Source organism: Ovis canadensis, chromosome 5, assembly GCF_042477335.2.
Source record: "Ovis canadensis isolate MfBH-ARS-UI-01 breed Bighorn chromosome 5, ARS-UI_OviCan_v2, whole genome shotgun sequence".
NCBI lineage: Eukaryota > Metazoa > Chordata > Mammalia > Artiodactyla > Bovidae > Ovis > Ovis canadensis.
Window position 1 is genome coordinate 16611426 of NC_091249.1, and position 23487 is coordinate 16634912.

At 48.0% G+C, this 23487-nt stretch overlaps 1 protein-coding gene across 1 annotated transcript in view; it reads left to right on the forward strand.

Annotated features, from left to right (window-relative positions):
* ADAMTS2 (ADAM metallopeptidase with thrombospondin type 1 motif 2) overlaps nucleotides 1-23487 on the forward strand; it is a 261083-nt gene that overhangs the window by 61304 nt on the left and 176292 nt on the right. Inside the window, exon 3 of the mRNA XM_069590438.1 lies at nucleotides 18539-18698. Within this exon, the coding sequence (XP_069446539.1) occupies nucleotides 18539-18698 (160 nt within the window). The remainder of the gene's footprint in view (nucleotides 1-18538; nucleotides 18699-23487) is intronic.

Below are 23487 nucleotides of genomic sequence, written 5' to 3' on the forward strand. Positions count from 1 at the left end.
AAACGAGAATGTCCCTGCTAGGAGGAGCGCGAGTCAGGAGTCCCATGTGGTCAGCCTTGGCTGTGCTCCACCTTGCCTGAGTGCTGGCCGACTTAGGTGTGACTCAGAGGGTGACCTCCTTACTACTGCCCAGAGTCTCTCCCTGAGCAGCAGCCCTGCCCAGCTCTGTTATTCTGGGCCCAAGGACCACCTGGCACTCCTACCAGCAACCAGCTCTGAGTCTGGGCAGCGTTGGTGCACAGAGGCTGTTCTGGGCTAAATTGTTAGTAACTCAGTCATGTCTGACTGTGTGTGACCCCATGGACGGTAGCTCACCAGACTCCTCTGTCCATGGGATTTTTCCAGGCAAGAATACTGGAGTGGCTTGCCATTTTCCTTCTCCAGGAGACCTTCCCGATCCAGGGATTGAACTGGAGTCTCCCGCATTGCAGGCAGAAGGCTTTCATTACCATCTGAGTCACAGGGAAGGCCCCTCAACCCGCATTCATATGACAAATCCTAACCTCCCAGTACCTCAGAATGTGACTCCAAAACAGGAGATAGGGCCTTTCCAGAGATAAACTAAGTTCCGTTAAGGTCATGTGTTCAGTTCAGTTCAGCCGCTCAGTCGTGTCTGACTCTTTGCGACCCCATGAACCGCAGCACGCCAGGCCTCCCTGTCCATCATCAACTCCCGGAGTTTACCAAAACTCATGTCCATTGAGTCGGTGATGCCATCCAACCATCTCATCCTCTGTCGTCCCCTTCTCCTCCTGCCTTCAGTCTTTCCCAACATCAGAGTCTTTTCAAATGAGTCAGCTGGGTGGAGCCTTAACCCAACGTGACTTCCTTATTAAGAGGAAATTTGGACATAGACTCACATAGAAGGCTGACCACGGGAGGACACGTGCCACCTACAAGTCACGGAGAGAGGCGTCAGGAGAAACCACCCTGCCGACAGCCTCGCTGACTTGGTCTCTGACTTCCAGAAATCAGAAAGGTAAATCTCTATGGTTGAAGACACGCAGACTACAGTGTTTTGATGAGATGAGCAGATGAAGGCAGAGGTAGTGGAGAAGGTGCTGGCCCTGGCGTCCTGTGGGAGGAAGCTGGCCAGTGTGGAGTGCGTCTGCTTGAAGGCCGAGGGATGGTCCTGGGGTTGCCAGGCACCTGGGCCCTGGAGCGGGACCTCGTGTGCTCTGCTTGCCAGCATAGGTCTCTTGGCCGCCAAGGATGACTGAGTGACAGCGTGTGCAGAGTCTGAAGCTCTGTGGGTGCAGGTGGCTGGTGACTCCTCGGCCCAGGACCCCAGCCACCTGTGACATTGCCTATGGGGGTGTTAGTGCCTTCATAGTAGCACCTCAAAGAACACACATCTGGGGCAAAAGCAGACAGTGGTGCTCCTAGACAAGGGTTCCAGTCCCCAGCCCCTGACCAGACTATGTCTGCACCAGGCTAGGGCTGCTGGGGCTCAGACATGCTGGTCCCGGGCAAGCCAGAGGAGGGGAGGGAAAGCAGGGTGTGCGTGGTCTCCAAGGAGGCAGGGAGGCCTGCTGGACAGCAGTGCGAGTGTGTTGGCTTTTAGCTGCTGGTATGTGTGCTGTGCGGGCTGGGATGCCCTAGGGTTGGGCGCCAGCTCAGGGGAGGATCTGTTAACAGGATGTTGAACAAGGAACTTGGACTTCATTCTGTTTAGCTCACCTCCGCCTCGGGTCTCAAGGCCATAGTCTGCTGGGGCCCAGCTGCTGAGATATGGAAGCTCAGAAAGAAAAAGTCCCCTTTTTGGTATTTTGGCAAATGTTCCTATAGCAAGAGTCATCTTTCTTCTTTGCTAGAGAGTGCCTTGTTATTTATGCGAATGTTAATTTGTAACTGGGGACATTCCCCGACACAGTCTTCATGCTGAGTAGGACCTGGGAAATGTCAGCTAGAGCATCTGGCGGGGGTGGGTGTCAGTTCTTGTGATGGATGGGCAGGCCTGTTACGGTCCTGGGGTCTGGGCCTGACCTGCTGACCCCTCTCTCTTAGCCTGGCTGGGAGACCAGCTCCTGGAGGCCCTCCCCAGCACTGGCGTGGATTCTGACGGGCCGGACAGGCCAGCTCCCGTGGGAGCCGTCCTGGCGCTGCTTGATTTAGTGAGAAGACTGGCAGGTCTCCGTGAAGCATTCTCGTCAGCATCTTGTTTATCCCATTTTTTTCCCTCCCTTATCTTTCTTTCCCTGCCCATCCCCCCTTTTCCTGCTCCTTTCTCCAAACAAATTGTTTTGATGTGTGCCTTTTGTAAAAAAGAAAAAAATTGTCAAAAAGTACAGACAACAGTGATAAAAAAGTAAAACCCATTCCACACCGTGGCTCTGTTAGCTCTTTGTCTGCCCACACAGCTTCCCCTTTGTCTTACTAATAAGGGTGATATTGGCTAGTTTGTTACCTATGCAGTGTGCTGACTGCTTTACCTGGTTTAACCCTCAAACCCGGTGGAGCCTGGTGGGCTGCCGTCTATGGGGTCGCACAGAGTCAGACACGACTGAAGTGACTTAGCAGCAGCAGCAGCAGCAACCCTCAAACCAACTGTGTGAATATTATCATTATCCTTATTTTATGCTGGAAACACTGAAGCTGAATCCAGTTAGCCAGTGCTGAAGCAACATTTGAATCGAAGCCGAGTAACATAGTGGGCTTGCTCTGCTCTGTTAGGTTGTGCTGACAATCGGCTCGGAGACATATAAGACTTTACCTAAGTTCATCGTCACAGTAGAGTTGGGCCTGCCTTCTTAGTCAATGTTATGACATGGATGTATTTGTTGTTTAAGTGGTGAAAAGTCTTATCTGTAAAACTCTTTTGATCCAGCATAAATTTTGTCATTTTTGGGGGCAAGTCATAGAAATTTTTGGAAGTAATCTGAGCATTTACATTTATTGCTATAAGAGATATATTTGTTGTTACTTCTGTCATCCTACTTACATTTTTTATGCCTTTTTTTTTTTTTGCTGTTTTTCTATTCTCCATGTTCAGTTATTTGGAAGGAATATATTAATTTTTCTAGTTATGGCTCTTTTAGTATTCTTAAACTTACAGCTATCAACTTTACCAGCTTGTCAGTAACGATTGATCCTTTTATGTACGTTTAAGAAATTGATACAGTTAGACTTCTTCTACCTCCTCTGCCCTTTTCTTTCATTTTTGCTGACTTGTTTGACAGTTTTTGCCCCAAGTTATTAAAGTTGAATTATGCATTCTTTTTTACATTGCATGGATTTCCTTTTCAGAATATATGGTAAATGACTTCTGGTTTGCAACCGTAATTGTTGCAGTGGAATAGATGAAGAGGTCAGTTCTGATACGTTTAACCTATGATTTCCTTATCTGTGGGGACTAAATTTTTAATTCAAGTTTGGGCTGCATTAAGTGGCAGGAGAGGAATGATGAAAAGAGATATAAAGTGGAGCTGAGGTGATGCTATTGAGAGGATTCTGTCGAGCGGCAGAGGTGGCACAATGCGTCTGTACACTGCAGCTTCCTGAGGCCCTGATTTGCTCAAGGTCACGTATCTGGTTAGTCTGCAGAGTTAGGATTCCCATCCCAGCCTCTCGGTTTCTAACGCAGTGTTCTCTTGAGGCCAGCATTTCCTCAAGGGTTGGCATAAGGGTGAATCAGTGTGACGCCAGACATGATGCTAAAAGGCATTGTATTCTGTCACAATCCCAGTTGGCTTCTTGGCAGGAACTGACAAGCTAAAGTTCATATGAAAATACAAGAAACCCAAAATAGTCAAAACAATGTTGAAAAAGAATGAGGTTAGAGAACTCACACTTTCTGATTTCAAAACTTACAGTTATGGCAGTCAAGACTGCGGTTCTGACAGAAGGATAAACATATAGATCCATGAAATAGAACTGAGAATCCAGAAATAACTCTGCATTGATTTTTAAAAAGAGTGCCAAGACATCAGTGGAGGAAAGAATAGTCTTTTCAACAAATGGTATTGGGACAATTGGATATCCACAAGATGAACTCAAAATGGATCATAGATCTAAATGTAAGATCTAAAACTATAAAACCCCCAAAAATGTAGGAACAAATCTTTACTATTCAGTCCTGGGTGTTCATTGGAAGGACTGATGTTGAAACTGAAACTCCAGTACTTTGGCCACCTGATGTGAAGAGCTGACTCATTTGAAAAGACCCTGATGCTGGGAAAGATTGAAGGCAGGAGGAGAAGGGGATGACAGAGGATGAGATGGCTGGATGGCATCACCGACTCAATGGACGTGGGTTTGGGTAAACTCCGGGAGTTGGTGATTGACGGGGAGGCCTGGTATGCTGTGGTTCATGGGGTCGCAAAGAGTCGGACACGACTGAGCGACTGAACTGAACTGAGGCAAAGCCTTAGATATAACACCATGAGCACAGACGATAAAAGAAAAAGCAGATAAGGTGTACTTTATGAATGTCCTTTATAACTTCCAAGAACACCATCAAGAAAGTCAGAAGGTAACCTACAGAATGATACACAATATTTGCACATCATGTATCTATTAGGGAACTGTATCTAGAATAAAGAACTCTTACTCCTCAAAAATGAAATTAATCCAGTTAAAAGATGAGCAGTGAGACAGAATAGTCATTTCTCCAAAGAAGAGAAACAAATGTCCAACAAGCACATGAAAAGATGCCCACCTCCTTAGTCATCAGGAAAAGTCTAATCACACTCACAATAGGACGTCAGTCCATACACAGACGGGGCGCTAGAAGGAAAAAGGTAGATAGTAAGTGTTGGCGAGGACATGGAGAAATTGGGACCCTTATACACTGCTGGTGGGAATGTGAAATTGTGCAGCTGGTTTGGCATAAAGTTGCCATATGGCCCAGTGTTTCCATTTCTAGGTCTGTACTCAAGAAAAATGAAAACATATGTCTATACAAAAGCTTGAGCATAAATGTTCAAAGCAGCATTATTCATGAAAGCCAAAAACGTGGAAACAATCCAAATGTCCATCAACCAGTGAATGGATAAATAAAATGTGGAATATCTGTAAAATGGAGTATTATTGGACAATAAAAATGAACTTAGGTGCTGACATATTAGGAATCTTGTAAACATTTTACTAGGGGAATGAAACCAGTCACAAAAGGTCACATACTGTATGATCCGATGTATATGAAAATGTCCAGAATAAGGACATCCACAGAGAAATAAAAGTAGATTAAGTGGTTGCCAGGGTCCGATGGCAGCAGGGTCGATGAGGGGACTGGGAGGAAATGGGGACTGGCTGCAAATGTGTATAGGGTTTCCTTTGGGGGATATGTTGAAATGTTCTAAAATTGTGGTGGTAGTTGAGTTTTATGGTGTAAGTGAATGAATATATGAATTACAGCCCAGTAAAGCTCTTTCATATTTTAAAAAGCATGAAATTCATAGTGAGAAAATTATTCCCTTTTCAGTTCTATTTTAAACTTTCTGATTGAATCAAAGATAGTCTCGGTTTGATACTCACAGAACTTTAACACCTCTCTGATTGTTTATACGGAGAGAGATTATACACCAGCAGGAGGGATGGCTCCCCAAGAGGAAGGAGGATTTGGATGGCACATGGCAAGGCCTACTTGGCCACCAAGTGAGGCAGAGAGCAGGGGAGGCAGGGACTCTGCCACTGGGGCATCCGCACGCAGATCCCTCCAGGAGGTGATGTTCTGCAAGGGGCAGAGCAGGGGCTGACAGACGCGGTAGAGGACAGATGCATGCTTGTCAGATGCCAGCATTTGGGGGAATTCCGGTGGGAAGAGTGTGTGTGTGCGTGGACATGTGCGTTTACACATAGGCGTGTGTGCTTCCGAGCAAAGTCAAGTTTGGGGCGTCTGTGAGCTGCTGCAGACACATGCTGTCTTGTCCTCTGTCCTAGTCTGGATCCTTCTGTTTTGGGACCAACTTCTTTTTTTCTTTCTATTCTCGATCATCACCACGGCAACCCTGACAGACACATGATGGTCTGGGACTGCATGTTGCAAGAGTGACAAGGGCTGAGTGACAGCCCCGACCCCTATCCCACGCGCACAGGAATCTGCGTGTGTTGCGGCCGGTGGCTTCCACTGGGGGAGCCCCTGGGGGCTGCAGACTGGGCGCCTCACACATGGAGGCAGGATATAGACTGGCCTAGAGGGTCAGTGTCTCTAGAGCTAAGAATTCAAAGTGACGGAGGGTATCTGTCAAGCCTCTTGGTTTTGAGAAATGTTTAACTTTTAGTTTCCATTTCTAGTCACTGCTTCATCAAAAACCAAACAGCAGGAAATTCCCTGGTGGTCCAGTTAGGAGGACTTGGTACTTTCAATCCCTGGTCAGGGAACTAAGATGCCACAAGCCATCCTTGTAAAAAAACCAAACAGCAAAAGAACAAGGCCTAGAGAAAGGAGGGAAAAGGGCAGGCATCTTACAATTCACCAAGATCTGAGAACTAGGGATTCAGTTCAGTTCAGTTCAGTCGCTCAGTCGTGTCCGACTCTGCGACCCCATGAATCACAGCACGCCAGGCCTCCCTGTCCATCAACAACTCCTGGAATTCACTCAGAGTTGCGTCCATCTAGTCAGTGATGCCATACAGCCATCTCATCCTCTGTCGTCCCCTTCTCCTCCTGCCCCCAATCCCTCCCAGCATCAGAGTCTTTTCCAATGAGTCAACTCTTCGCATGAGGTGGCCAAGGTACTGGAGCTTCAGCTTTAGCATCATTCCTTCCAAAGAAATCCCAGGGCTGATCTCCTTCAGAATGGACTGGTTGGATCTCCTTGCAGTCCAAGGGACTCTCAAGAGTCTTCTCCAACACCACAGTTCAAAAGCATCAATTCTTCGGTGCTCAGCCTTCTTCACAGTCCAACTCTCACATCCATACATGACCACAGGAAAAACCATAGCCTTGACTAGACGGACCTTAGTCGGCAAAGTAATGTCTCTGCTTTTGAATATACTATCTAGGTTGCTGGATGACCAAAAATCTGCCAGGCCTCAGTGGTGGACCCTGAGGGTCAGGGACAGGGTCCTCCCTTGAGCCTCCCTCCTGGCCAGGTTAGGCCAACAGTCACAAAGTTCAAGAGCAGAGTGGATTTCCGGGGAGAGCCAGCCCCTCCATGTAACATCAGGCTGGACAGACATGGGCAGGCTCCTGATTGAATGCCCTTCACATCAGTGTGCTTCAGAGACTTCTTCAATATTTATTAAGTGGGGAGAGGAAATTGATTCTTATTAATAAAAATTACATGTAAAACCAGATATATTTGCCACTGGCAGCAGAAAAAATCAAAGTCCTGGAGAAGACTCAGCAAAACATACCCCACGTTCTGTACCTTGCTCCCTTGTCAATTTTCCTTTGCAGTTTTTTCAAACAGATTATTCCCGGCATACATACTAAAATGCCTGAGAAGCAGGCAATGAAAGGAATCCCACTCTCCTTGTGGGGAGTGCCTTACCAAGCAGCGCTCTGGCTGGTGGTCTTGAGGGGTGATCGGCCGCTGGGCTCGGTGGTCATCCACCAGTCTCGGTGGTCAGCAGCTGCTCTTGGGGCAGGCCCAGCTTATACATCAGTGTGACCCCAGCGTTTGTTTCTCAGTACTTGTCAGAGATGGGCTGATGCTGGTGAGGGATGTAGCTTCTTCATGAGAGAACTGTCAGTTTAGAAGTCTCTGGTTGCATAAGGACACTTGAGTAAACTGGTACCATACTTCAGATTTCCCTCAGAGCACTGCAGTGCCCTTCAGATGGCACTCTGGAGGGTGCCTGCCAGGCAGCTTAGCCAGCTTGGACCTTGGCTTCTGCTAACAGCAAGGTAGAGGTCAGCATGGAACAGATCCAGTACCCGTTCATCAGCCTCATGACCTTTAACTAGAAAAGTCTGGCCAGGGAAGAGAACCCGATCCCCGTGGACAGGGGGACCCCAAAGAGTCCTGGAGTCTCTCAAGCCAGAGAAGACTGGCTCCTCATCAGACTAGGTTCTGGGTCATCGTCTCACCGGGTCCCTCCAGAATGATCCGAGGAAGCTGGGCCTGTGGCACAGGTGGCCGTGACTCTGGAAGAGGGGGCTGCCCTGCTGGACCCCAGTGCCCCAGTTCATGCATGCAGGCTCAGTGGTGTCTGCTCCTTGTGACCCTATGGACTGTAGCCCTCCAGGCTCCTCTGTCCATGAGATTTTCCTGGCAAGAACACTGAAGTGGGTTGCCAGTTCCTCTCCAGAGGATCTTCTCCATGCCATGCCTTAATAAGTCAGGATAGGCCTGGGTCTCCACCTAGGAGATATTCATTCCATCTGGGGTCTGGGGTTTGATTCTTGGACCTCGTTTGTCCCTGGCAGAGCTTCCTGCCCCTCGGTCTCAGTCTTCTCCTTTGGAAAGCAAGCAGGTAGATGACACCACTTGGGTTACAGAGCGCTGCCTATGTGTGCTCTGATTCTGACTGCCTCCTAGGTTGCCTGTGTACCTGCAGCAACCACGTGAGGAGGGGAGGGGGACAACCCTCCCTCCTTTACAGGCAAGTGTATCGAAAGCCCAGGAGCTCCGACACCTGGGCTGAGGCCGCCTGGTCAGACAGAAATGGTGCTGGGAACTCAGGACACCAAACGCCCAGACCACTCACCCACTGCCACCCTGCCATGTGTCTTTGGGTTCCATCAGTGAGATGGGCTCGAGACACCAGTGTGCCCCCAAACTGCAGACATGGGAAGAGTCCATGGCAGCATACAGAGAGGTTTGTTGGTGTGAACACTATTAACCACGTGCTAGGACAAGGGGATGGCCCGCAGCATCCTCGCCCCGCCATCTGTCTTTCTCTCAGAGACATGTCCTGCTGTTTCGGGGCCACTTACTCACTTATCTCACAGATATTTGCTCACCCTCTCCAAACCTGGAAGGGCCCTGGGACTCAGGGATGAGTCAGAGTGTGGGGACCTGCAGGGTTCCCCTGGGTCTCTCTTCTCCTCTCTCTTGGCACAGACGGGTGACCTTGGCGTCCCAGTCTGGCTCTCATTCTTCCTGCCCTTCCTGTTTGTCCTAGACCCCTTCCCAGAAGTCCAGGATGCCTCAAACATGTGTCCTCAGGGGTCTGCAAAGCCTGCGCCCCATCCTGTGGCCCTCAGAGAATGGCCACCCACCTCGCCCCTCTGCCCACCGGGGCCCTGTATTAGCTTCCTGCAGCTGCTGGAAATTACTGAAGACAAGAGAAATGTCTTCTCTCACGTCTGGGGGCCAAAGTAGTTATTAGCAGGGCTGTATTCTCTCTGGAGGCTCAAGGGGAGAACCCTAGAGGGAACCTCTGGCCACTGCCAGCTAAGGTGGTGGGAAACAGGAAGTGCCAGCCCGTCTGATGCTCTGAGAGAATCTTGAGATCTGTCCATTTATGTGGAACCCTGTGATTCTTAAGTCGGAGCAATTAATTCAAGCTTTTAAAACTCCTGAGTGAAGTCACTAAGTAGATGTGTTAGGTGATCCCAACCTCCATCCCTCAGCAAAGATGAACAATTAAACAGCTATCCATGAACAGAAGCAGCCCTAGGAGAGCTCTGGAGTCCACTTAAAAACTTCAGTAACACAGTCGAACCAAAAAGAAACCCCTGAGAATAAAAGCTCAAGAAGAGAAGGAAGATGGTTTCATTCTGCGTGTGTCATCCTATCACCCCCAGCAAGAATGTTTCCCTCACTGGGAAAAGGAGTGGTGTGAGCCATCAGCTTTGCTAGCTTCTTTGGGTGATGCACAAAGGACCAGCTTTGGTTTCACCCAGAGACCAGCAAAACTGAGATGAATAGAAACCACTAGGAAGAAGAACAGGGATTCCCATGAGCTGCGTAGTGGGAGTGACCGTGTTTCTTAGTGGCCTGCTCTGCAGAGGAGCCCAATAGCTTTCACTGCTAAAGAAACCAGTGGCCAGCACGGCTGCTGCAGACCTCCTGCAGATTTTACTGCTGAGGCTTTGCTCTATGGATAATTGCATTCACAGACACAAGGGACCCAAGCCCTCCTGCTGCCACCCTCCCCCTCCCCACCCTCAACACAGGATGGGCAGCTGGCCCAGGCCTTTACAGTTACATACGTGCAGGACATAAGGACATGGAACAACAGACCGGCTCAAAATGGGGAAAGAAGTATGCCAAGGCTTTATTTTTGTCATCCTGCTTATTTAACTTTTATGCAGAGTACATCGTGTGAAATGTAGGGCTGGATGAATCACAAGCTGGAATCAAGATTGCCGGGAGAAATATCAACAATCTCAGATATGCAGATGATACCATTCTAATGGCAGAAAGCGAAGAGGAACTAAAGAGCCTCTCAGTGAGAGTGAGAGAAGAGAGTGAAAAACCTGGCTTAAAACTCAACATTCAGAAAACTAAGATCATAGCATTCAGTCCCATCACTTCATAGCAAACAGATGGAGAAACAGTGGTAACAGTGACAGACTTCATTTTCTTGGACTCCAGATTGCTGCAGATGGTGACTGCAGCCATGAAATTAAAAGATGCTTACTCCTTGGAAGAAAAGCTATGACAAAGCTAAACAGCATATTCAGAAGCAGAGGCATCACTTTGCCGACAAAGGTGCATCTAGTCCAAGCTGTGGTTTTTCCAGTGGTCACGTACGGACGTGAGAGCTGCACCACAAAGAAGGCTGAGCTCCAAAAGAACTGATAATTTTCAAATCATCGTGCTGGGGAAGACTCTTGAAAGTCCCTTTGAAAGTCTCTTTCAAAGACTGCAAGGAGATCAAACCAGTCAATCCTAAAGGAAATCAACCCTGAATATTCATTGGAAGAACTGATGCTGAAGCTGAAGCTCCAATATTTTGGCCACCTGATGCAACGAACTGAGTCACTGGAGAAGACCCTGATGCTGGGAAAGATTGAGGGCAGGAGGAGAAGGGGGCGACAGAGGAAGAGATGGTTGGATGGCATCATGGACATGAGTTTGGGTAAACTCTGGGAGATAGTGAGGGACAGGGAAGCTTGGCATGCTGCAGTCCATGGGGCTGCAAAGAGTAAGAAATGACTTAGCGACTGAACGACAAGTGTGGAATACCTGCTTAGACCATGTTTGACCCCCACCAGTGTGCATATACTCAGGATTAGCCCCCAGTTGTGCACGTTTGCCATCGACTTGATTTCCATCCTCAGCCTCCGCTGCCACGTGTGCCCCCAAGGTGAGACCCTGCAGCCCTAGGAGTGCATATCACAGCCAGGGCTCAGGTAGCTGCTCGTGTGCCTGCAGCTGGTCCTTCCTGCTGGGCCTGACCCTTGTCACGAACGACAAGTGGACACTGCCACTACACAGGCCCCGAAGCTACGTGTGTGCATACTGCTTGTTCCGGCTGCCACCACTGCCAGCTCTGGTAACTAGCTGCTGAGCCCACAGGCCCCCCTGAGGACCCCAAGGGTCCTTGCAGCCATTATGGGCTCACTGCAGTAGTTGTCACCAGGGGCCACACAGTTGCTGATGTCATGGATCTAGCGGCCTGAGCCAATGAGATACCAAGCGTCCCCTGGACCCAGAGCCGCCATACCAAGTGTCCCCCACACTTGAGCTTTGCCCCACTAGGTCCAGTGTGCCCTCCCCACCAGCCGCAGGTGAAGGTCAGTCAGTCTATAAAATCTGGAAATGTGAAGAAAGCTAGGCAAGGCACGAGGACTTTGAAGAATTGGGTAAACATCATGTCCTCAAAGGAATGCAGTGAATTTTCAGTAGCTGACCCAAAAGAAATGAGATATATGAATTGCATGATAAAAAATTCAAAGTTATTGTCCTAAAGAGAATCTGAAAGCTACACGATAACTCAAGACAAAAAACTTAATGAAATCAGAAAAACAGTGCAAGAACAAAAGGGAAAGTTCAACAAAGAAATAGAAAACAGAAAAAGAACCACACAAAATTTTGGAGCTGAAAAATACAATGACTAAATGGAAGAATTCAATAGAGAACACAAAACAGAGAATCAGTGAACTAGAAGACAGATCATTTGAAATGATCTAATCAGAAGAACAAAAAGGAAAAAGAGTGAAAAGGAATGAGGAAACTTATGGGACTCATTAAGAGAATAATCTATGCATTACTGAAGTCCAAGAAGGAGAAGAGGGGGAGAAAGTGGCGGAAGGTTTATTAGAATTCTTTTAATAAATAATAGCTGAGAACTTCTCAAACCTTGGAAAGAGATTTGGACATCTAAGTTCATGAAGCTACTAAGTCACCCCAAAATGACCTTCTTTAAGACATATTATAATAAGCCATCTAAAAGCAAAGACAAAGATATTTTTAAAAACAGCAAGAGAAAAAATTTCTGTCATATAGAAGAATCCCAATGAGGCCATCAGTGGATTTCTCAGCAAAAACTTTGCAGGTCAGGAGAGTGGAATAATATGTTCAAAGTGCTGAAAAGAAAAAAAAAAAACTACCCATGAAGAATGCTTTACTTGGCAAAGCTGTCTTTCAGAAGTGAAGGCAAGAAAAAGACCTTCCCAAACAAATGCTGAGAGAGTTCATCCCTACTAGATCTGCCTTATGAGAAATGCTGAAAGGAGTTCTTTAAGCTGAAACAAAACGACACTCATTAGTAATATGAATATGTGAAAGTATATAACACACTGGTGAAGGTAGATATACGGTCAAATTCAGAGTACTTTAATTCTGTAATATGGTGGTATGTTAACTACTTAACTCTAGTATACAGGTTAAAGAATCAAAGTATTACAAATAGCTATAACTACAATAATTTGTTAGTAGATATAGAATATAAAAAGATGTAAATTATAATGTTAAAATATAAAATGTGGAAGTGAGGGATAAAAATACAGAGTTTTTGCATGTAATTGAAATTAAATTATTAACTTAAAATATGCATTTGTATCTATAATATGTTTCAAATAAGCCTCAGGAACCACAAAACAAAAGCCTTTATACACACAACGTGAACATGTTCATAAACTGAAGAGAAGAGAATCAAAAGTACGCCACTACAGAAAACCATCAATTCCCAAAAGAAGATAGGAAGAGAAGAAGAAGGGAGTGATAAAAAAGTCAGAAATTAGTTAGCAAGATGGCTTCAATAAGTCCTTACTTATCAACAATTACTTCAATGTAAGTGGGTTAAATTCTCACATCAAAGGACAGAATGACTGAATAGATTTAAAAACAAGCAAACAAAAGCAAGACACAGCTATGTGCTCCCAACAGGAGACTCACTTTAGCTTTAAGGATACGCATAAGCTCAAAGTGAAGGAATGGAAAAAGTCTATGCAAAGAGAAACCAGGAGGAAGGGGCAAGCTATACTTATCAGACAAAACAGACTAAGTCAAAAACTGTAACAAGAAACAAAGAAAGTCTTTATATAATGGTCAAGTGGCAATTCAGCATGGGAATATACCAATTGTAAATGTATGTGCACCCCACATCAGAGCACCTAAAATTTTCAATCAAACAGTGATACATCTGAAAGGAGAAACAGACAACAATGCAATAATAGTGGGAGACTTTAGACCATCCAGTCAGAAAATCGATAAGAAAACATTGGATTTAAGCTATGCTGTAGGCCAAGTGGACCAAGCAGACATAGGACTCTCCACCAACATTAGCAGGATACACATTTTTCTCAAGCCTGCATGCAACAGTTTCCAAACGAGGTCACATATTATGTCAAAACACAAGTCTTAGCAAATGTAAAAGACTGAAAACATACCAAGTAACTTTTCTGACTACAGTGGTATGAAACTAGAAACAAATAACAAGAGGAAAACTGAAAAACTCACAATTCATAAAATTAACACACTGCTGAACAATCAAAGGGTCCAAGGAAAAATCAAAGGGAAATAAAGAAAATATCTTGAAACAAACAAAAAACGGAAACACAGCATACCAAACTTATGTGGCATAGACAGTTCTGCAATTTTATATATGTTCTGAAATTTTATAATATAAGCACTTCTGAAATTTATATATAAATTTTATATATATTTATAAATGCATATATGAAAGTTTATAGCAATAAAAGCATACAATGAAAAAAGAAAGATCTCAAATAAACTACCTGTTTATACCTGAAGGAACTAGGAAAAGATGAAAAAACTAAGCCCAGAGTTAGTGGAAGGAAAGAGATAACAAGGATCAAAGCAGAAATAAGTGAAACAGAGAATAGAAAATCAATGAAAAAGTAAACAAAACTAAGAGTTGGCTTAAAAAAAAATTGACAAACCTCTAGGTAGACTTGCCAAGGAAAAGAGAAGACTCAATACATGAGAGAGGAGACAACTGCAACTTGATATTACAGAAATACAGAAGACCATAAGAGACTACCATAAATAGGTATATACCAACAAATTGACCAACCTAGACGAAATGAATAAATTCCTAGAATTATACCACCTACCAATACTGAGTCATGAAGAAATAGAAATCTCAATAGACCAATAATGAATAAGGAGATTGAGTCAGTAATCAAAAATCTCCAAACAAAGAAAAACCCAGGACTACATGATGTCACAGGTAAATTCTACCAAATATTTATTGAAGAATTACTGTCAATCCTTCTCAAACTCTTCCAAAAATTTAAAGAGGAGGGGGCACTCCTAAGCCCATTTTTGTGAGGCCAACATTATCCTGACACCAAAGCCAGATGAGGACCCTATAAGAAAAGAAAACTACAGGCCAATACCCCTGATGAATATAGAGGCAAACATTCTTGACAGAGTATTAGCAGACCAAATTCAACAGCACATTAAAAGGATTCTACACCATGATCAAAGTGAGATTCATCCCTAGGATGCAAGGTTGGTTCAACATATGAAAATCAATAGATGTAATATACCACCTTAATAGAATGAAAAATAAAATTTATATTAATATGATCATTTCAATATGCACAGAATAAGCATTTGACAAAATTCAACCTTTTTCATGATAAAAACTCTAAACAAATTAAGTGTAGAAGGAACATACCTCAACATAATAAAGACCATATGTGACAAGCCCATTGCTAATATCATGCGCAATGGTAAAAGGTTAAAAGCTTTCTCTCTGAGATCATGAATAAGACAAGTGTGCCTGTTCTCACAACTCCTATTGAAAATAATACTGGAAGTTCTAGCCAGAGCAAGAAAAAGAAATAAAAGGCATCCAGATAGGAAAGACGTAGTGAAATTGTATGTTTCCTTATGACATCTTGTATATAGAAAATTCTAAAGAATCCATCAAAAACACTGTTAGAACTAATGAATAAATTCAGTTAAGTTTTAGGGTACAAAATCAACATACAAAAATCACCAATAGTGAACTGACAAAGAAATAAAATATTTCCATTTCAATAGCATCTGATACTGTAAAATACTTAGGGGTAAATTTATCCAAAGAAGTGAAAGATCTATGGACTGTATACTGTAAGATACTAATTAAAGATATTGAAGAAAACACAAATAAATGGAAAGATATACTGTGTTCATGGGTCAGAAGAGTTACTATTTATAAAATGTCCATAGTGTCCAAAACTATTTATATATTCAATGCAGCCCTTATCAAAATTCCAAATTCCAATATTAAAAAATCCTAAAATTTTTATGGAACCACAAAAATACCTCAAATACCTTAAGACAGAACAAAGCTGGAGGCATCACATGTCCTGATTTCAAAACATATTATAAAGCTCTAGTAATACAAACAGTATGGTACTGACATAGAACCAGACACATAGGCCAATGGATCAGAATCAAGAACCCTGAAATAATCCTATGCATATACAGTCAATTTATATTTGACAAGGGAGCCAAGAAGTTTCAATGTGAAAAGACAGTGTCTCCGTGTTGGGAAAACTGAATGCGAAAAAGTGAAATTGGCTTAGTCACCATGGAGAACAATATGGAGGTTCCTCAAAAAATTAAAATATAACTACCATGTGACCAGCAATCCCACTTCTGGGAATGTACCCAAAGAAAATAGAAACAGGATTTTGAAGAGGTATCTGTACCCCCATGTTCATTACAGCTCTATTCACAATGGGCATGGAAACAACCCAAATGTCCATCTGTGGATGACAAGTTGATAAAGAAATGTGGTATTTATGTACAATGTATTCTACAGATGCTGTTGAAATGGAAATATTTTTATTCAGCTTTTATAAAGAAGGCAATCCTGCCACTTGCATGGAATGGCTGAAACTAGAGGATATTATGCTAAGTGAAATAAGCTAGACACAGAAAGACAAATATGTAACATCTCACTTATGTGTAGAATCAAGAACAGTCAAACTCATAACCACAGGTTGTCAGGGGCTGGAGGGAGGAGGAAATGGGAGGTGATTGTCAAAGAGTACAAAATTTCAGTATGCAAGATAAGTAGGTACTGGAAATCTTTTATACAGCACAGTGCCTATAACTAACAATACTCTATGAAGAATAGTCTATAATATACTTAAAATTTGCTAAGATGGTTAATTTTACATATAGTGTTCTTATTGCAAAAAAAATGATAACAATAAAAAGTGTAGGGGGATACTGCGAGAGGTGATGGGTATGTTTATGACCAACCCATTCCAGTATTCCTGCCTGGAGAATCCCATGGACGGAGGAGCTTGGTGGGCTACACAGTCCACAGGTTGCAATGAGTTGGACACGACTGAGCGACTTCACTTTCACTTTCATGGTGGTGATGGTTTTATGAGTGTGTCAAAGTGAAAGTGTTAGTTGCTCAGTCATATGTGACTCTTTGCGACCCCATGGACTGTAGCCTGCCGGGCTCCTCTGTCCCTGGAATTCTCCAGGCAAGAATACTGGAGCGGGTTGCTGTTTCCTTTTCCAGGGGATCTTCCCAACCCAGGGATCAAACCTGGGTCTCCTGCACTGCAGGCAGATTCTTTACCATCTGGGCCACCAGGAAAGCCCTCGTGAGTGTATGAAAGGGAAGTCGTTCAGTCGTGTCTGACTCTTTGTGACCCCATGGATTATAGCCTACCAGGCTCCTCTGTCCATGGGATTTTCCAGGCAATAGTACTGGAGTGAATTGCCATTTCCTTCTCCAGGGGATCTTCCCAACGCAGGGATCGAACCCAGGTCTCCTGTGTTGTAGACAGATGCTTTCCCGTCTGAGCCACCAGGCTCATTCCCAAACTTATTGAGTTGCATACATTAACTGCTGCTGCTAAGTCACTTCAGTCGTGTCCAACTCTGTGTGACCCCATAGACGGCAGCCCACCAGGCTCCCCCGTCCCTGGGATTCTCCAAGCAAGAACACTGGAGTGGGCTGCCATTTCCTTCTCCAATGCATGAAAGTGAAAAGTGAAAGTGAAGTCGCTCAATCGTGTCCAACTCTTTGCGACCCCGTGGACTGCAGCCTACCAGGCTCCTCCATCCATGGGATTTTCCAGGCAAGAGTACTGGAGTGGGGTGCCATTGTCTTCTCCAATATATTAACTATGTACCATCTTTTTACATGTCAGCTGTACCTCAAAAAAGTGGTTTAAAAAATTCCAAACCATGAGTAGTTTGTAAGTATATGATCTAAAGAAAATACATCTGCAGCTTGACACAGTGGAGACTCCTACTGTGACAATTGGTTTATGGAATCAAAAGTATGGGAGCTGAATGGGGCAGTGATGGTGGGATGACCTCAAGGGGAGGGCAGGGCCATATGCCTGCAGTTGGGGGATGGCATTTGACGGGTCTGAGCCAAGCCTTGGAGAATTAGAGTTTATCAGATGGCCAAGGGTGGGGAAAGCAGCAGGTCCTCCCAAGCTGAGGGCTCCGTGGATTTAGGAGCTTGAAGGCCAGGTGGTGTGCACTGTATTGGAAGGATGGGACTATTTTAGGGACTGGTGTGAGGTGTGTGAGCTGGGAGCAAATAGGCCAGTGGCAGGCTGAGAGCCTTGGATGCCAGGGTGTAGAACGGCTTGAATCCTGATGGGGACGGGGATCCTTTGAGGGCTTTACAGCGTGGAAGAGCCATAACTAGTTTTGGTGGAGGCAGCGGTTCAGTTGCTGTAGAGCCTGGGCTGCTGGCTGTCACGGATAAAAGGATATTCAGTAGGGACTGTGGCCTGCAGCCGAAGTGTGTGCTCTATCCCTGGTGTCCGCTGCTGGGCACCAGGCACTGTCAGAGCCTGCATTTTCCAAGGGAAGATGGAATTCCAGATTTCAGACATGAAATCTTACCATTTTGAGGGTCGGTTTCAGAACTTTGAAAATGCTATTTGTGTCCTGTGGCATACCTGTGGCAGATTCAGTCCCTGGCTGAGAGTTTTGGCCTTTGTCTTGGACTTTGAGCTCCTGGTGGTGAGGGTGGGGGTGACCCAGGCAAGAATCCCTTCCTCAGACAGGGTTCACCACCCCCAGATGGCTCTGGCCTTCATGGGTGTTAAGTGGAGGCTCTGGCATGATGGGGCCTCTGTAGCTACCTCTTCATGCCCTTCCTGGCCTGGGGTTCAGGCCTCACACCTAGCTGGGGTTCGCTGGGCCCTGTGCAGCCAAGTTAGAAGGTTTGCTCTCTGGGGCCCTCCTCACTGCTTCCCCTCCTTGGTCTGCTGTGATCTGGGAATTTGAACAATCTCATCTTTGCCCTGTAGGCTGGCCTGATCCGTATGGAAGAGGAGGAATTCTTTATTGAGCCCCTGGAGAAAGGTCTGGCGGCAAAGGAGGCTGAACAGGGCCGTGTACACGTGGTGTATCACCGACCGACCCCCTCCAGATCCCCTCCTCTGGGGGGGCCACAGGCCCTGGACACAGGTAAGGCTGCTGCAGGTGGGAGGTTGCACGGTAGCCCTTGAATGCTCCGCTGGGGGGATCCAGGCATCATTTCTGTAGGTCTGGTCCCAGGCCTGGGCTGAGACCACCCTTGCTGACCACACAGCACAGTGAGGGTGCTAAAATGCTGAGTTGGGGACCTCTGCTTTGGGTGTATGTGGGCCATAAACCTGTGGGCCTGAGGCCTCCATGTCAGCGTGTGTGTGCTAAGTCGCTTCAGCTGTGTTCGACTCTTTGTGACCCTGTGGACTGTAGCTCACCAGGCTCCTCTGTCCATGGGATTCTCTAGGCGAGAGTACTGGAGTGGGGTGCCGTGCCTTCCTCCCAGGGGATCTTCCCGACTCCGGGATTGAACCCGCATCTCTTACGTCTTTTGCATTGGCAGGTGGGCTCTTTACCACTAGCTCCACTGGGGAAGTCCTGAGCAGGCAGTAAAAGCTGCCTGAGGGTCTGACCTAGTGTCAGGGAGCAGGCAAGACCCAGACCAAGCCTGAGTCCCGTACCCACGTCTGGGAGCCTGTGCCTGGGCTCACGGACGAAGGCCCTGAGTGTTTCCTTGGCCCCGACTGGATCCTGCTCCCTCTGGGAGGCAGCGGGGGGGGGGGCCGGGGGGGCGGGGAGTGCTCCACAGAGAGCCCAAAGGTACAGCCTCAGCGACCTGGGCACACACTTGTGTGGCTTTATCTTTTTCAACTTAGAGCCAGCCGCGCTCCTGGGCCCAGGAGTGAGGAGGGAGCTGCTAGGCAGGTGGTACAGCCCCTCAGCGCCCTCCGGGAGGGCAGACCTGCGGCCCAGAGCTCCCGGCGTCCTCAGGGTCTCAGGTCCCTGGCTGCAGCAAGGCCAGGCTGGGTTCCGGCCGTGGTCCCGGCAGGCCTCGCCGTGCCCAGGCTCTGTGCCTGGCTCTGGCAGGCTGCACCAGCCCTGAGTTTCCAGTTGTAGATCCCGGGCTGCACCGGGTCATGGCCACGCAGGTGGCAGCAGGCAGGGCACGGAGGCCGCGTCTGGAGTTAAACTCATCTGTGTGTTGACAGGAAACCCTGGGCCCGCCCAGCTGTGCTGTGATTAGCCAAGACACTCCCACTGCCCCCAGACAGCCCTGCCTCATTTAATTTAGGTCTCTCTGAGTTCCCAGCTGACAGATAAATTGGGTGCAGCCTGGCAGGGCACCATTCCAATTTCGAGGACTGGTATCAAGTACTTTTGCAAAGGAATTGTCCTATCAGGATGCCCAGCGCTCTGTAGAGTTGATCAATACTCGCTGCCCCTCCTCCCCAGATGATGAACTGCAAGCCATCTGCCAACAGTGGAGGGGGTCCCCCAGCCGCTGCCTTCCTGGCCCTCCCAGCTTCAGCCTCTCCTGTCTCCCCTACCCTTGGGCTTCTCTGCATGGGGAGGAATGGAGAGTAACCCCATTGGGTGAGGGCAGGAGTGGAAATGGGGCAGGCGCTGTGCCTCCGATCAGGGATCAGGACCCTGGTGTCGCTCCTTGCTGGCTGGCTGCCCTTGGGCGGGTTTGGGTCTCTGGCCTCTGCTTTCTCATCTGTGCAGAGTGATTAGAAATGCCTGTGCTTCAGAGAGCTGAGGGCTGGCCACTTTGGTTTCGGTGCTTCTGGGCTGGCTTTTACTGGAAGATTCAGGGGGTTTCCTGGCGGGGGCCGCTTAGGCTGGGTGAGGGGAAGCCTGCACAGTGAGGCTGCCAGATGCCCGGGTCGGGCTGCTGATCCCTAAACCCATGTGCTGCTGTCTCGTGACCATGCTGCCCTCCTTCCTGGCCGGGCCTTCTTTCCCAGGCTTCTGCTGGCCTTCTGACATCTTCTCTGGAATCCTTTCCCTAACCTCATCCGCCAATCTATGGTGAGCGCTTAAACTCAGAACACAGGAAAGGGATTCCAAACTCAGCACAAGCCCAGAAACCATTGACCTTAGGAGATTCTAGGGAAGGCCAGTTGCTCGGGTCTGGCGCTGAGGCTGCGCTGAAACGGGCTGGGGGTGCGGGGCTCTCCGGACTGAGCTCTGGACCTCAGCCCAGGGCTGTGGGTATGTAGGCTGAAGGCTGTGGGTTGAAGGTAGCAGGTCTCAGCCAGAGGCCAGAGTCTGGCACCAAGCACCCTTTCCTTGGTGTCCCTGCCCAGGGTCCATGTGACCCTGTGTGGACGATGTCCCCAGAGAGCACATTTCTCCCTGCATGTGCCTGGTTGTTCCCCTGTACCCAGGGTTGAGGCCCACTCTCTGGCTGGAGGTGGCCCAGACACACTTTTTAGCTGCAGCTGGTCTGAGGGCCTGCAGTGACTCCGGACAGTCCCGCTGTCCGTCAGCCCCAGTCTTGTCAGGGCCCACAGTGGCAACTGGTAGATGCGTAAAAGCAATGTCCTTGTCTGAGCACGTTTGCTCCATGCTCTTTCCTGAAAGAGGACGTGACCTACTGGGCGCAGAACACCAGTGTGTGCGCGTGTGCGTGCGTGCGTGCGTGCCCGTGTGTGTGTGTAAGCTAGGGGATCTTTTTTTTCTCATAAATTCTGCTGTGTGGCTCCGATCAAAGAAGGCAGGAGGTACTAACTGGAAGCTGAGGGGTCCCGTGAGGCAACTTCTGTAGGCATGTTTGAAATACCCTGGCCATTTATCGAGGACATGGATATAATGGGTCCTCTGAGAAAGGGGAAGTGGAGACACCTGTCCTGAGCCTCCTGGCCTGGGAGGTTAGCATCTCCCAGCGTAGGAGGTGGAGCGGGGGTGCCTGTGGAGGGTGGTGTGCTCATGGGTGAGGGTGCTCGTGGGGGTTGGTGTGGCTGGGGTGGGGGGTTTGTTGGGGGCGTCTTATACACAGCTCTTCCTGGGCACTGAGACACATTGTCATTGCCCTGGCTTCCCTGAGCAGCCAGTGGACTTCCTGGGGTGGTCTCGGGGGCTCTCAGAGCCTCAGAGCACCCTTGTCACCAAGACCCCATCATCTGAGGTTAGCTACTGGGTTGCTGACTGCCCAGGAAAATGGATGGAAAATGAAGGTTTTGGGGTGCCTTGCAGGACTCAGGCCGGGGTTGGATGTTGCCCTGGGTAGCTTAGCCCACACCTTCAGACCCTGGAGGAGGGCACTAGGGTGGGCAAGGGACTGAAGGAGACCAGGGTGACTTTCCCCCTCACTGGCCTCACAGGTGTTGCGGAAGTGTCTCTGCTTGGCTCTGCTGGGCCTGGGAGCCTGTCCGGGCCTGAAGGGCAGTGCTCCAAGGCCAGGGTGCCATCGTGGCCTTTTGGGGAGAGGGGGTTCGGGCATCTCTAGGACTCCTCTGGGCTAGACCTTTCTCAGTCTTCCTCAGGGCCAGACTTGTGCCCAGGGCAGTATGCTGGGAGATGTGTGTGTAATGTCGGCTTCTCTGGTGTTTGCACACGTGTGCATGCGTGTGTTTGCATTTACACGCAAGCATGGACAGAGCCTCCCTCCCAAGTTCTAGGCTCCGGCCTGAGCACTTGGTGAGGAGTAGCTGAGGGCCAGTGGGTATGGGGAATGGGGAGCCCCAGGCCAGCCTGGAAGCCCTGCTCAGAGCTCATCTGCCTGATCCTGGCATGTCACACCCCAACTCTCAGGCTGCTTGTTACCATCACCTGGGTGGCTTAAAGTGAAGTCGCTCAGTCGTGTCCGACTCTTTGCGATCCCGTGGACTGTAGCCTACCAGGTTCCTCTGTCCATGGGATTCTCCAGGCAAGCATGCTGGAGTGGGTTGCCATTTCCTTCTCCAGGGGATCTTCCCAACCTAGGGATCGAACCTGGGTCTCCCGCATCGCGGGCAGATGCTTTACCCTCTGAGCCACCAGGGAAGCCCTGATTCTATCATTCCTTTCCCTTTTCCAGGAGGGCAGGATTCTGGAGGCAGTGAGCTGAAGTTGTTGTGCTGGCAGGACTGTGTTCCTTCCCGAGGCTCCGGCGGCAGTCTGCCCCCTGCCTCTCCCAGCTTCGGGGGCTGCCGGCACTCCCTGCCTTGTGGCTGCATCCCTCCAGCCTCTGCTCTCGTGCCCACAGTGCCTCCTCTGCTTCTGAGTGCTGTCAGTCTCCCTCTTTCAAGGGTGCCTGTGATTGCATTTGGGATTCACCGTGGTAATCCAGGATGATCTCCACCTGTCGAGACCCGTAATTTTATCGTATCTATGGAGCCCTTTTTGGTTATGTAATGCACCCGGGTTCTGGTGATTAGGACCTGGTATCTTTGGGGACCACCATTCAATCTATTTGTTGTTGCTGTTGTTCAGTTGCTAAGTTGTGTCTGACTCTTGCAACTCAGGCTTCCCTATCCTCCACTACCTCCTGGAGTTTGCTCAAATTCATGTCCATTGAGTCAGTGATGCCATGCAACCATCTCATCTTTTATTGCACCCTTCTCCTCTTGCCCTCAATCTTTCCCAGTAGCAGGGTCTCTTCCAGTGATGCAGCTCTTCACATCAAGTGTCAGAGTGTTGGCGCTTCAGCTTCAGCATCAGTCCTGTAGGAAGTGAGTGAGCCTCCCTTACCAGGCTGACTGTGCAGCGGCCGGGGCTGCGCGTCTGTGGAGGAGTAACCCGGCAGGCAGACTTCACTCATTCTCAGGGGACGATGTTCAGGCACAGCCCAGGCAGGGCCCACGCCCCTCTTCTGCATCTGCTGGACCCTAGTGCCGTCTCAGCCAGACCACGGGGCCTGGTGTGCTGTGGCAGGCCAGACCCTAAGACCAAGTGTACTGAGATACTGGCCTTACTGGTCACACCAAGAAGGGCTGCACTTGGGGCCCTGGGAAAGTCCCCACTG